Here is a 15,369-nt window from a genome sequence, read left to right on the forward strand (position 1 = left end):
AGAAGACCTCCATGGAGGAAAACAGGCTCAGGCTATCTTTTTTCAGTCATCCCCGGAGAGCCAGGCTGTTTTATTAGGAGATGGCAGCATGAGAAAACATGTTCACAGTGGGGGAAAGAAAAGGAGCAAACCTGTCAACTGGAAGAATAAGTGAAAAGCACATCGCGGCTGAGCTGCGTCTAGCAAATTCTCGCTAAAGGGATTGAAGTAATTTCTAATATTAAAAGTGTCAGCTGCAGGCTTCACCTGCAAGGCTGGATTGGGTGTCTACAGTCATGGCTTACTAACAATACCTCCTTGTTCAATTGGGCTGAGCTCAGAGCAAATATATGACAGGAATTGGATCACTAGTTGTCCAGAGAGTGCGCCTACATGTCTTTACAAATATTTTTATAAAACGGTCTACATCTGGGTCTCCGTGGGTCTGGTTAGAGATTGTTGTCTGGCTCTCCAAAGCCTCTGTTGAGTCTTGGCAGGTTTGGAGCTGACTGTCTGTTTTGGGCTTCAGGATGGATGGTTAGCAGACTTGTTTGTGTATTAAAGTAAATTCCATGTGCTGAAAATAGCCAGTGTTGTGCGATAAAACGCTTTGATCGCCTAAGATGAACGGAGCATTGCATTTCTGCTGCTGATGTTTATTTCTTTTTTAGTTAAGTTAACCACAGTAAGTAGATTCATAGGCTTTTTCACTGAGGTTTTACCCAACCAATATTGATTTTTTATTTTATTAACAGTGGCTGAGAACCAAAGCTTGGCTGTACTTCCATCTGTTTGCTTGCAAGCAGCATCGAAGCTCCTGTCGAGATGAATGGAGCATCTTGTTTTTGGGTCAGCAGTTATTTCCTACCCGACTGAGATTCACATCTGTTCAACATACAGTATTGTTGCTGAGATGAAGAGCAGAGGGAGGCCAAATTGTAGCCTTGCTTAGCCAAAGCGCACCAGTAGTCTTGTCTTGAGTTATATCAAGAGAGTGTGTCAGCTGCATTACTGCAACTGTTACCAAAAACTGATGAAATGTTTGTGCTGAAACTTCAGATCAGGTCAGTTAAATGTCTAAGATGTCTCTGTCTGTTCTGTGGAAAATTTCCTACCGGTTTTCATGTAATCTAATACCAATTTAAAAGGCTTGATCAACACATCAACATCATTCATAAAGTATGCCAGTGATAGTAAGCCGTGGGAATCTTGTACACCTGACAGTAATTACCAAAAAAGAAAAGAGAAAGATGTTTCAGTAAACTGTAAAACCATCAGTTTGTTTTGGGAAATCACTACGGAAATATGTTTACAAAATAGTAAGCTACTAAGCTGTGGAATTAGGATGGAAGCTTGCTGGAAAGTTTAACCGTATATACAATAACCATTAGGTGTCTGGTACATCAGTGTTGAATTACTGTTTTGATGTTTTGGTTTACAACCTTTCTTGGAGAAAAAAAAATTAAAGTAAGACCTGTTAGAGTCAGTGGTACCGGAGAATAGATTTGACGATTTACATGACGGTCTGTATCAAATATCATGGAAATCCATCCAATAGTTATGTCACTAAAAAACCACTTGGAGCTAGCATGGCTAAAAAGGAATGCTAAGTGTTCTATCTCGTCACTATACATCAGAGTTAAGTTGTGTTACTCTGGCTACGCCAGTTGACATGGCTGTTTTAGTAATTGGATTAATGGCGTGGTGTACCACACACAGAGTCAATTTAATACTTTAGACCCGGGACTTCAGACTCCCCTGCAGCACAGACAACGACTGGCTTTACATTTAACCTGAGCTCCCTAAAGTGCAGTTTTTTAGATTCTGCAGTGGAATTCATTTGACCACACCATATATCACAATATTTTGGCGAAAGCATGCGTTACATATGGCAACTTGCTGCAAGTATAGCCAACAGTGAAAGCATGATCCTCTAAAATAAGCACACAGATGGCCTTTGATTTAAACCCTTTGCTGTCTTAGAGAGTGGACATGAAAGGTGCATCATTCACCTGGAGGAATAAAGTTGTTTTCAGTCTCTTAAGCAGTTGGTGATTGACAGGGTGAAACGCGGTAGAAAGGAGTTTCTTTTTGATTTTCTTCCAGCTTTCTTTGGCCTGCTGTGCCGCTCAGGGCCCCATCCCAACCCTAATATAACTCTGCATGCAGAAAGTCTCTCTCTCTTGCTTACCTCTCCCATCACAAACTAACTTTCACTCTCTTTCCAAACAAAGAAATATAGCATTTCCGTAATTCCGCCATGTCCCCAGTGTCGAGAGAGCACGTAAGTCATGTTAAGGGCTCGACTCCTTAGTTTACCATGACATTTTCACGCATGTCAAAGCCATCACTATGTGGGTTTTGTGTTAATTAATGAATGAAATATAAGTATATTCATAGCAAAAAATAAAATTCACTCTTTTTTATTTTAATCATTTATCACAGTTGCTCTTGAGATCTTATACTCTCCGGTTGCTACAACATGTGGGAAGCAGCTGGTAAAGTATCAAGGACATAACACGTGTGAACGTTTTCTGACCTCCAAAACAATACCCAAAAATGTAGGTTCACCATCTTCACCTAATAGATACAATACGTCTCAGTTTGCTTTTTGTTAACCTCCCTGACACACAGCAGAATATCCACATGAATTAGACCCGATCGAGTAAGATTTGTCATCTGCATTCTGAAGAAAACTTATTCTGAACGTCAAGAAGTTTACTCAAAGGCACATGCTTTGCTCTTACACTTGTCAGGTGTGTGTGTGTTTTTTCTATAAAGATTATTTTTTGGGGCATTCTAGGCCTTTATTGACAGGACAGCAGAAGAAATGAAAGGGGAGAGAGAGAAGGGGAATGACCTGCAGCAAGGGCCGCAGGTCACAATTGAACCTGCGCCCACTGCATTCAGGAGTAAACCTTTGTATGTGGGCGCCCGCTTTACCAACAGCTATCTGGGCGCCCACATGTGTATTTTAAATGGTAGCACAGAGATTGGTTGTGCATAAGAAATGAAAAAATGAACTGTACTGTTTAGCTGTTGTGGCATGCACATGTCGTAGGATAGTACGTGACATGCAGCTAGAGGTCATAAGCCATTGTCAAGCACATGATACAGTGTGCCCGAGGACACCCATAGCGCTGCTAAATGTATTAGTTCTTTCAGCAGGTACTTCAGATACAATGGGTCAATATCCTGTGGAGAACGTGCAAGATTTAATCTACAACATCCCGTAGGAAGCAGAGCTGAGAGTTTACGTCTTAGTTTAATTGATACTGACAAATTTGACAATTCTTCAGGTAGGGAATGAGTTCTTACCCCAAGTGAAGGAGTTTAAATATCATGGGGTCTTGTTTGCGAGTGAGAGAACCATGGAGCAGGAGATTGGTCGGAAAATCGGAGCAGCGGGTGTGGTATTACGTTCAGTTTATCGCAAAAGAGAGCTGAGCCATAAGGCAAAGCTCTCAACCTACCGGTCAGTGTTCGTTTCTACCCTCACCTGTGGTCATGAAGACTGGGTCATGACCAAAAGAACAAGGGTACGAGCAGCCAAAATGGGTTTCCTCAGGAAGGTGGCTGGCGTCTCCCTTAGAGATAGGATAAGAAGCTCAGTCATCTACAGTCAAGTAGAGCCGCTGCTCTTTCGCGTCGAAAGGAGCCAGTTGAGGTAATTTGGGCATCTGTTCTAGGCATGTCCTGCTGGGAGGAGGCTTCGGGGAAGACCCAGGACTAGGTGGAGAGATTCTATCTCCAACCTGGCCTGGGAACGCCTCGGGATCCCCAAGTCAGAGCTGGTAATTATGCTCGGGAAAGGAAAATCCTGCTGGAGTTGCTGCCCCCGCGACCCGTTACCGGATAAGCTGATGAAGATGGATGGATGAATGGATGGATAGAATGTGACGATGAACAAGAGTAATATGTCACAAATAAAATCATAGGTTGCTGTTATTGTATTAAGCTATAGATTGCTGTTCTGCAGCATTGAGCCATTTAAATTACAAAAAAGAAAGAAAAGTTATTTTGAAAAAAGAGGCCTGAGAACCAAGCCTCTTGCAAAAGTGTCCTCAGTTTTACAAGAACAGGAGGAGGTTTTTAAAATGCTGGTGTTTCTATTGACTTCTTGAGCTGGGGTTGAAATTACGGCTGCACAGACAGCCACAGAGCCCTCCTTAGCTTTACATGTCCTGTGTGGATTTGTGGGGTTGCACAGTTCAAGGGTATAACACTCCCTTGGAAGCCCTGCAGAGAGTTATGGCCCTTTAGACAGATCCTGTAATCAATACACATCCCATTGGCCCAAGACCCATCATTAACATAGACGCAGGACAACTCGCTCTCAGTTTGTCTCCCCATATCAGGAGACTTTCTTCTCCACCCCAGCTGGTGTGTCTGTTTCTAGGTTGCAATTGGGTCCTGTTTGGCCTCCTGCGCCACATGTTTTTCTAATTGCTACCATAGATGAAAGTGTGATGACAATTATGTACTACTCATCTGGACCAAGGTGTCTTTCTGTAGATATAAATATAATTTTTTTGTTTATTTGTATGTCTTTTTTCATGAGATGTTATATTACGGAAATAATGAAGAGAGAAACTTTGCCATGTAAAGCTGAAACGTATTCTTTATAAAGTGTGTTTGCTTCTCTTTTGCAAATCATAGTCCTAGTCATCATAGTCATAATGCAAAAAAAGTACACATACTCACTCAGATCTCTCAGTAGTAAACCCTAAAAAGCAAGACTAGGCTTGATTGACACTTACAAAGCAACATTAACAACCAGCATCCCTCTCCTTCAGTCACACACGCTCGCTGAGGCCACAGTGTTTTTAGGGCCGCCCATATCCAACCTTATATTTTGGCCCCCTCCTGCTTAAAGACCATATGGAAGTGGTTGAGATGTGATGTGACGGGGTTTGTGGCTTTTTGGTGAACACCACGTCTCCCAGAGTCAGCTTTACAAGTTGCGGGCACACGCCCCCAGATCCAGATATCCTCCAAAGTGCGCGCCAGCATGTGGCTCATTAGAAGCTGAATGTGGAGTTTGAGGGGTGCAGTGGAGGCACGATATAGCGTGGCTAAAAGTAATGTACACAGTAATGTACAAAAGTAATGTACACAGTGTCGGGGTCACCTGTAGGTCAACAAAATCCCCCCCACAGAGCTGTGGTGGGTTATGAGAATAAAAGCTCCAACTACTGTATTGGACCAAAAAACACATATGACCTCAGCACTGTATTTGCAGAAAATTGATATATAATATGCACACATTCAGCTTTTAAGTTCAGAAAGGCTGTTACGATTTAGCTTGTTTTTCAAATAATAAATACAGGCCATTTATTTGATGAAGTGTCAGCCAATTACAGTTGGATTTCCTGATTTTCATATGAGAATAAAAGCTCCAACTACTGTATTGAACCAAAAAACACAGATTGAAAAACGTGCATCTATGACAGAAGCACCTTAATCTGGTGAAATATTAACCTTTTTAAGATTTACCACAAAGAGAAAATAAAGGATCAGTCAAATAGTGTCAGGCTCCCTCCCTTCTGGTTCTGATTAGAACAATAAAGAAGTTTGATTTCAGTCTTTTGAGTTACAGTAACAGCAGTTTAGTTGTAGACAGCAATGTTATTGTCTGGCTAGCCTGAAATGATAGCACTTGCACTGGCAACCATGTGGAAATCACATGTTGTAAAGAGATTAACACTCACTGGAAATGATTAGCATTGAGAGGCAATTGTATTAACTGCTCAATAGACCAAATCCTACTTCTTTAGGGGTTAGCAAGTCCAGATTCATCTTTTCGCTCCTGATGCCTCCCACAATCTTAAACATTTGACTTTTCATGGGATCTGTCAGGTTCTGTGGTAACTCCTACATAAAGGCTCCTGCTGTCATCGCAATGGTTACCAGACTATGTATTCAGTAACAAAAGTTTTAGTTGTCTGTGTACAGCGTTGTGCACAGTTGCAGGAATTTTTAAAACCTATTTAAACTATGTTGAGTCTTTTGGCTTATAACAAATCCTCCACATATACACAAATTCTACATACAGTGTTAACCCTAATATTATGACTTTTTATACTAGAATAGATTCAGAAATGGCCACACTGTGACAACTAATTTTAGGTAAGTTGCTGCAACCCTTATTTCTAATGCCATTTTATATTTCATTGTTCTTTCCCAACTTCCTGTCTCTCAGTTACAGCATTGACAGGGCCTTTAGTCTAACCCTTAAAGTATTCTACTGAATTCTAATCTCCGAAGCAGCTCCCGGCCTCTAAATCTCATAATGGCTTATAATGCGCTCAGCCTGTGGAGAGTCCTAACCAAGACTATTGGCATTATGCTTTCATTATCAGTATTATTTTCCAAATTGTCAAGTTACTTCTGGTAGCACTGTTGACCTGTGTTAAGTGATGAGGTTTCTCTATATGTTTGAGTTATGTCAGATATTCGTGTCAAATTGCCCCTTGCTGAATGAAAGGACTGTAAAGATTTGATGGGTTGTGTTACTGTGAGTCAGAGAGTGGGGAAGGTAAATCTCTCTTGGATTGTAATGGACTGGATACAAGCACTAAATTGGAAATGAGAGTCCAGTAAAGGGGGGCGGACAAGAATGGCAATTTCCCCAAGATATACACTCACATGCAAACCTAAACTTATAACAGGTAACTGTAACCCACAAAAAAATATGATGGCCAATTCTTACCTCAATAGAGACCCCAGGGTTACTTTAATATACGTACAGAATTACTGTGCGATCGCTTCAAGTCCAGCCAAGAACTTTGACATAAAAATAACTTTATATTATTACAAAATGTAACTTTTATCACCTAAGTAAATGCTTTTTGCCTTAGGCATTTCTTCAGAGCTCCTCAAACTATCCTTATGCAGTTTGAGTTTGACAGGACTGGAAAGAAAAAAGATACACAGACCTCAGACTCACTTAAATGTGAAGTTAATGATATTTTAGCTAAGTCTAAAAATGTCTTATTACTGATTGGTCTGGATCAGCATGTTTGTTTGGAAGGTTCAAAGCTGCCAACTACAGTCTAATAGTCTCCTCTTTTCAGATGACTGGATTTGGACTCAATCTCCCAAAACTTGGCCATTCTGTCTTAGTCATAATTAAGGCTGAAGTAGCAATGCCAGGAATGTTTGCCATTTCTCCTCTTTTATTTCCGATGGATTCCCATTTTATTATTACTCTCGCAAAGTAATAATTGCTGCACATATTTGTAAAATGGATGGAATGTGAGCCAATTAGTTTTAATGATGTGCAAGACAAATCTGCATGACAGCAATTACTGCGACAATGTGTTCAACAGCCCAGAGGCAGGGTCTAGAGACAACATAGACAGGAAGTGGCAGTGTATGCCACGGCCACTCAACAGGCTTCACGTGGGGCAAATGTCAGGCCCAAAGTCACTGACCTGTCCACGTTATCGTCAACACAGGCGACATGTTTGTCTGGTGTCAGTTCTGTGGCTCACAGCTGAAACGGGTCACATGTCACGCGATTGAACACATATCACATTGTAATTCAGCCATGAACCTCCATTTATTGGGTTGTTTTTCTGCCCCGCACTGTTTCTTATTTCAATTCAGATAGTTTATTTTAAGAATTTCACACATTACTGACTTCTCCCCCCGCAGTGTAATGTCACTGGAATCTGTGGCCCATTTGATCAACAACTTCATCCCCAAACTTGAGGTTAAACAGACTCCGGACAAGGCAGTGGCACCCAGCCAGCCCGTACTTTAGTTAGACGATGGATTTAACTCCTTGCCAAACAGAGCTCAGGCAATTCCCATTTTATCCCATGATGGAAAATTCGGATCACATACCAAGTTATACAAATCTACATCCACTTTTCTCTAAATGTGTATGCTTCATCAAAAAAAGGGGCTACATTTTCCTCAGAGTAGTTAAATTGAAATGCTTGAGTGAATTGGTTGGTCTAAATAAAATTTGCTTCACCATAGAGCAGAGAGTAGTGATTGTCTGATATTTAATCTTCAATTTGTCTTTCTCACTATACCACAATCTGACGATGCGTAATGCAGTGGTCTGTCAATTAGTATGCATCATGATCTGAGAAAACTAAAACACAGAGCTTGATTGTTTTTTTTGTGGGATTGTGTCTGTGCAAATGAAAGTCTGAAGCTACAGTTGTTACACAGCGCTGTCGTGTTTCCATCCGTCACTTCAGTTTTGAGCTCATGTCATAAGGAACAGAATTTTCAGGTTCCAGTGTGCTCTCACTCAAAAGAAACAAAGTGGCCCCAGAGTCTGAGCAGAATTGCAATAACAGGAAGCGTGCAGCAGGTAGAGCGCTGTTCGCACCCAGTGGGGCCTTTTTCGACTGCCAGCACTCCTCACTGCCAGGAGCTATGGCAGCGCTCCTGCCTGCGATCTGTCAGTGTCCACAGTATCTGTGTCAATAGCATTCCATAGCACTGTTGACAGAGCACCGCTGTCTGCTTTAGCCACCACCGACCAATGGCCTGATTTACTGTTTGAGGACAATGTCATAAATCCTCAAGTGCCATCCATGACATACAGTTGTGTCACAAGACGTTGTTTGCTTAAAATTGTGTGCCACAGATCTTTCAGTAACTTTAGTGTGACGCGTGGATGTGAAGGTGGACTAGTACAGTGACACAGATTATTTTTCCATGACCATGAAACGACCTCAGCACTGTATTTGTAGACAATTGATAAATAATATGCACACATTCAGCTTTTAACTTCAGAAAGCCTGTTAAGATTTAGTTTGTTTTTCAAATAATAAATACAGGCCATTTATTTGATGAAGTGTCAGCCAATTACAGTTGGATTTCAGTTTTTCCCATTCGCTCATTTTTTTACGACCTCTTACTTTTATTACCCGTTAAAGCTTCCTTTGTTACAGTCGAAGCACATGCTGGATTCTAGATCAGAAATATATTTTGAGGAAATCACTCCGTATAGAAATGCCAGCACCACTAAACTGAGCCATGAACCTAGAGTATATGCTTTACCTCAGCGAGAAATTGGATAAGGATTTAATATAAGTGATCATATACATTTAGACTAAACAGAGCAGTTAAAATGTCATGAGAAATTGAACATGACAGGCCCTCCAGGCTCTCTGCTGAATGAAAAGGACAGAGAGGGTTGAGAAGTGAAACTAATGGCCCCTTGATTGAATCAATTTAAAGTGAGCCCCGGTGTTGAGATCAGGGAAAGCCATTTCTGCTACTGCTTCTTCTTACAAGCGGGGCACATGCATTAACATGACCTGCTGAAAACGTGATCTCCATCTGTGCTCTCTCTTTAGCTGACTGCCAGCCCCCCTGCCAGAACCGTGGCTCCTGCAGCCGGCCACAGATCTGCGTTTGTCGCTCAGGCTTCCAGGGGCCCCGCTGTGAGGAGGTGGCTCCAGAGCAGGTGTACATCCGTGATGGAGGTGCCCTGAGGCGTGTTCAACCAGGGGCCAACCCTTTCCAGAAAGATAAACCACGGAGAAGGCCCTCAGAAAGGCAGGCCATCGATACAGCTAAGGCCCAGACCCCACGACCTGCGACCACCAGACAGCCTGTGTAAGTGATGCAATTATGCTTCCCTACCTCTTCCTATTATAGCCAGGAAGAGCCTCATAGCTTTGCCGAATAAGGATGGGTTAAAAAAAAAAGTCTTCTGTGATGATTGTACATTATTTCATTTAATGAAGACATATTGATGAGGGTGAAACGCTCTTAAAACTAGCTAGCTTTGATTGATTGATATATTTTTGGATCAAGATAATAAAACAGTACCAAAAGATGACATGCTAAAGTAAAATACTTATTTCCAACACGGTCCTTAGTGTTACACACAAGAAACATAAACAAGAAGCAGACAAACTCATACTAAAAAGACATAGTCATTCGAAGGGGGAAAAAAGACATAACATAAAACAAAATAAATACGAAACAAAAATGCAGTAAAAGTTAAAGTTAAACAAAAGTGGACAGAGCCACACAGCTACGATTCCTGTAATTTAGACTCTTTAACTTTCCATTCTTCCGACACTTGCAAAGATGGTTCACTATTAGTTGATGGCACAACATTTGGTGTCATAGTAACTTCTAACTAGTCTTGCTATCACCAGACCAAGCCAAGCTCAATAGATTTGAGGTTTAGTGTTGGTCCGGGAATATAAACAAGAATCTGCTTGGTCGCTTCTCTATCGTCATCATGTTCAACCGGCCAATAGCACGCCAGTTTGGGATAAGTTCCCGCAAAATTGTCAACTGAAGCAAGATAATTAAATGTGCAGGTTTCCAAGCTGCAGGGCGAAATGAAATTGCCGGCAGAGTGGGCGGGGTTTACCCAGTCTAACTTCTAACATGAGCAGGGTTTATATCTTCTGATCTACAATGTCACCCCACCAAAAGATTTACCAAACAGAGATTTAGTTCTAATGCTAAGGCACAGTGATCTACTGCTTCAGCAAATATAATGAAGCCTCGAATTTCACTCACAAATGTAGTATTTTGTGGCTTTTGACTGAGAGATATTTGTTTTAGCTAACATTACTGTCACATAGGAAGGCTCACAGAAAACAAATTGATATACTAAAATGTTGGAAATAATTTAAATGCTCTTGAACAAACACTAGTTCATTTCGCTCCTGTTCAACACGGTTTGTGTTTATCGTTGCAGTAAATTAAACCAGATGAACGGGGTTCAAATGGTAAATCTTTAATATTCTTTAAGTTAAACAAATACTACATAAAGCAAGTAAGCATTTGCTGCCATGCTTGAAAAGGCATTAAAGTTAATCTGTGAAATGTAGGAAAATAAAACTAGATTTACCAGACAGGAGTATTAACCCATGCTATTTACTATAAAAACAGAGCTGGGAGATTATATTTTCTTTAGTCTTTCACTTTGTTCTTTGATTTATTGGAATAACTGTGATTGTGTATCCAACTAATAATTGCTCAGATGGAGGCCTCTTTCAGTGCATTCAGCAAACTCTCAAAAGACTGCTAATCAGACAGGCCTAATAGTTTCTTGGCTTGAATGTCTGACTGTTAGAGTTCCAATCTGGTCGGAAATAACTTTTTGGTTTGATTAATCGCTTTACCATGGCTAGAACTATATCCTACATCAAGGACGTTGAAAAGGAGTAAATGTTTCCGGGAAGAATTTTAACGGATCAGTATTGCTTACAGGTTTGTAAGACTTATCTTATCAAATAATGCTCAATTTCGGATCCAGGGCTTTTCTAATCCACTCACAGTCAGTTGAAGTGCCATAATTTGTTTGGGCACTGAGGTCATTGTTCACCTTTTAGCCAGTTTGTCATCAAGGTAATTTCTCTCCATCAAACCACTTAAGAATTCTCAATTACATCTGACATTTATGATGCTCCTCATGCTAACTGTGAGGGTCTTTTGTCATTCTGTGCTTTTGCTAGTTAGATGGATTTACGCTGGCTGAGCCATCCACGTTTGTGGTAGCTCTATGAACTCTACTAAATGTTTTGGCAGATGGTTCATGAAAGACTTTTTGTACATTTTTGTTCCTCCTTCCCAAAACGATTATATGGAGTTGTAGTAAATCTTCTAATCAATACAAGACCTTTGAGCACTGCACAGTTGCTATGCATATTTTGTATTTATTCTTGACTCACAGGACATTCTTGCGTTTTGAGTCACTGATCTGGGACAAATTGAAAGAGACAAGGCTGCAGGTTCATCATTGTAAGAGGCAGACAGTGTGGCTGAGTCACAAATGCCCCTACTATGACTGTATCCATCTTTCATGTTTCCAACTAAACTGACTTAGAGGGACTGTTAAGTTCATGATGAGCCATTTCCCTCTGGTGGAGTGCAACATTTCCAAGCATGCAGCACAGACTAATCTAATTAATAGTTCTTGTAACCACCAGATTTTTCTGAAATCTGCAGGAAAGAATAAAAGCATCTGCCAACATAGTAAAAGGTCTTCCTTTAAACGTTATTCAAAGAATTATTTGAGGCTATTTGAGTGCTTGTATAATTCACGTTTAAAGCCCAGCCTTTGTGAACTGCTGAGAATGTGCCCTCTCTTGGCCCAGAACGATCTTTTAGGGTTGGAACAGCCGTTCAACTGGAAAAGTGGTGGATGCAAGTCTTGGTTTCATATTTCAGGCAGAGATTCCACTGTTTCCAAACCCGGGAAAACATGAGCAATGTGAGGTCACATATAGTTATAGAAGTTCAGATAGAGCGACAATACTAGTGCCAAAGCTCAATCAAGGAGTAAGAAGAGGAGCAGGGAGGACAGACAGATAGATCATGTTGGTCCCCACTAATATACTGAGGGAGCAAAGGCCACCCCAAACATGCAGCAACGAGCCAGTGTTCTTTCATATTTCCCTACTAGAGAAGGTGTGATGTACTATATATGTCTTTCTTGGAGCAGACTTGGTTTGTTATGTCAGCAGTTACTGACCCAGCCTGTCAAGTGGCGCCAAGAACAAGAAATAGTGTGGGGAAGGAATGAGACTGACAAGGAGGGAGAGAACAAAAACAATGATGATAATAAGAGAAAACATCAATTACAGGAAAAGTAATTTGTTCAGGTGAGCAATGTAAAGTGACCAGGATATGGTCTAAAAACTGTTGAATGTCTGCTGTTCAGTCCTGCAGCTTGGCCTACTGTCCAGTCAGCTGTGGTTCACAGCTATGAAACCCCACTGTGTGCACATGTCAGCAGGCGGCAGACAGGGAAAGTGTAGTGTCTGCGGTCGATTTTAGAGGTTTGTCAACATCTCAATGAAGATGGTGCTTAACTCAATTTTTAGCAGACCTGCACCTCAATCTTGTGTGGTTAAGGCACAGACTTTTTAGATAAGGCATTGAGCAGCTAAAAAGTCTATTAGAGGGGAAGGGATTTCACTAAACTATTCACTCAATAACCAGAGAAGTAGAATTTACACATTTTCCTGTTGTCTCCATGGCTACCAGCACAAGACTTGCTATGTTATTTGATTGAAGTAGCTCTCTTCTATTTGGCATGACTGTGCCATTAGGTGTTTTTAAAGATGTGTGATTACTGAAATAATGCATTTCTCATGTATCATATCATTATAGACTCCCCTGCTCTTGTAGTAGCCATATTACTTTGTCACTTCCCAATTGTTGTACCAAAAGCTTTCAGAATCAGTTTAGAATTTAAAGTGCCTTACCCAAAATGTAGAAGCAGCTCTTCTAAAATCAAACATTAAGATGCTCTGAAAGTGTTCTGCCCAGGCTAGCAGCTTAGCTTAGCATCTACTAGTGGCAATTTTAATTTTGCAACTTTCTCAAAACAACCTTTAGGTGTGTTCACACAAAACCCAAAGCCATTTTCATGGTCACAAATCTGTCCACCACACTTGGATGGAATTTCTGTCTGTCGACATCTAACGATGACTGCCATGTGGTCAGTCCTGTGTGGGCACAGCTGCCTCCTGAAGTATTATTTTAGATAATAAACGGTTTCCTGAAATGTCACACTGAATGAATCTAGCACAATTATGACTGACAGTCTTGACTAAAAGTCTTGTTGGGATGGGCAGAACATATGAGGAGCCTTCTGTTCAGTGGGATTCTGGGACATGGGAATACAACTCCTTACCTTTTTCTTGTATCCCTTTCTCCAGTCCTCCCCCTGACCATTTTAACTGTGTCCCAAATGTCCCGGTTGCCTGTTCAGTGGGGTTAAAGCTGTCATATTTAAAATAGGCGCATCCTATGGGCAGCTGGCAAACAAATATCTGTTTCCTCCCCTGACCAAACATGTTTCACTGTTAACCAGTGTTTCCTGTGAGCGCTGTGCTCAGCAGTAGTGAAAAGCTTGTCCCTGTCAGCACAGGATCCTGTAGATCACAGCTAGTCTGTCAGTTCCCAGTATGAAGGTCAGGGCCAGTGGTGAGCACTCCTGGCTAAGCTGGAACTGTGATAACGCACAGAGGACGTATTCAGCACCACCTATGAGTCCTCCATATCAGCTCCATACCCCCGCCGTTCTCTGACATCAGTCCTCTGCAGGAAACAGAGCTGGGCAGAGCAGGATGTGTGTGCTGTAAGTAGGTCATCTCTCTCTGGTCTGTTACATAATTACACTAAGGACAGCTGGCAGCAGCCACTTGGATAACAGAGCTTTACAGTTATTTTTGTACTAGAACCTAAAAGTTCAGTACCTTGGATAACCAGAGAATATCCTGAATTCTTCTACACCACCATGATGAATGTATTATGGGGTGAAGGAATTGACTAGTCTTGGGGCAGAGTTTGCAGTTGCTATTTAAATTCTGTTAAAGCACAATGGAGGTATTCCTCACAAGTTGTTGGTGTAATAAAACTGCACACACCAGACAATCTAAACTGTCCCTCAGAGTGTTGTTACAATTTAGTGATGTCAAAATGTTGGGAAAAGACAGCTCAGTGTCGGATAAAGGTGGGGGGATTTTTCTGTTGCAACATTTTAAAAATGGCTTCTCGTGTGTGTGTGTGTGTGTGTGTGTGTGTGTGTGTGTGTGTTCTTTTTTAACCAATAATAAACCTAAATATTTTCTGTTCATACGGTACCACTACATCGTATTTGCCAAAATAGTAAAAGGTTTTTAAAAATGTGTCATGGAATATTGTCTTTAGAAGTGCATTATTAAACTTTTGTTTTTCTTAAAGAAGGAAAAGAAAATCGCAATACTCAGAATCCCAATACTTCTAGAATTGCTATCAATTAAAATCCAAATTGAATTGGAACCCATGTATTGTAAAAGAATTGAATCAGGGCAAAAGCAAATTGTCCCTGCCCTAGTATCGAATAGGAAGTTGAGTCGGTATCAGCAGATGCCTGAAATGAGGTATTGATCTGGATCAGTGTTTGTCACCACTGGTTCTTTATTTGAAATGTTTCAAATTTAATTTTAATGCACCAATGTCTTGGCCCATTAAAGTAATTGCTCTGTGCAATTTTGCAAAGTACAATGTGCTTCAGGGATGATTGCAAATTTGGTCACACCCAGTAACGTATTGAGATGTTGGAGAAAAATAAAAAACACCCAGTGACATGGAGCAGAACGACCCTTAAGAGGGTGATGCATACGGCTTTCTCTGCTGCATTAACTGTTAGTCTTATATCAGCCCCGCCGTTTGCCTGGTGACTAATAGGGCTGGCGGTTATGTGGCTTGTTGACCCAAGGCTTTGCACATAGCCACACAGCCGTTTCTCAGAGGAAACTGTGGTCATAGTGGGAGTTCTCCATGTTAATCATGGATCAGTGGTTGCTTTCACTCCCACTCCAGACAAACCACACACACACATACACACACACCAGTGCTGACGGCAGCCACGATCAAAATCCCCTAGGTGACCTCAGCACC

At 41.2% G+C, this 15,369-nt stretch overlaps 1 protein-coding gene across 3 annotated transcripts in view; it reads left to right on the forward strand.

Moving 5' to 3' along the window:
* LOC117935646 (latent-transforming growth factor beta-binding protein 2-like) overlaps positions 1-15,369 on the forward strand; it is an 82,937-nt gene that overhangs the window by 4,948 nt on the left and 62,620 nt on the right. For all 3 annotated transcript variants that reach the window (XM_034857965.1, XM_034857964.1, XM_034857966.1), the window contains exon 3: positions 9,306-9,567. In XM_034857965.1, the coding sequence (XP_034713856.1) occupies positions 9,306-9,567 (262 nt within the window). The remainder of the gene's footprint in view (positions 1-9,305; positions 9,568-15,369) is intronic.

The sequence above is a fragment of the Etheostoma cragini genome, chromosome 20 (assembly GCF_013103735.1).
Source record: "Etheostoma cragini isolate CJK2018 chromosome 20, CSU_Ecrag_1.0, whole genome shotgun sequence".
In the NCBI taxonomy this organism is placed as follows: Eukaryota; Metazoa; Chordata; class Actinopteri; order Perciformes; family Percidae; genus Etheostoma; species Etheostoma cragini.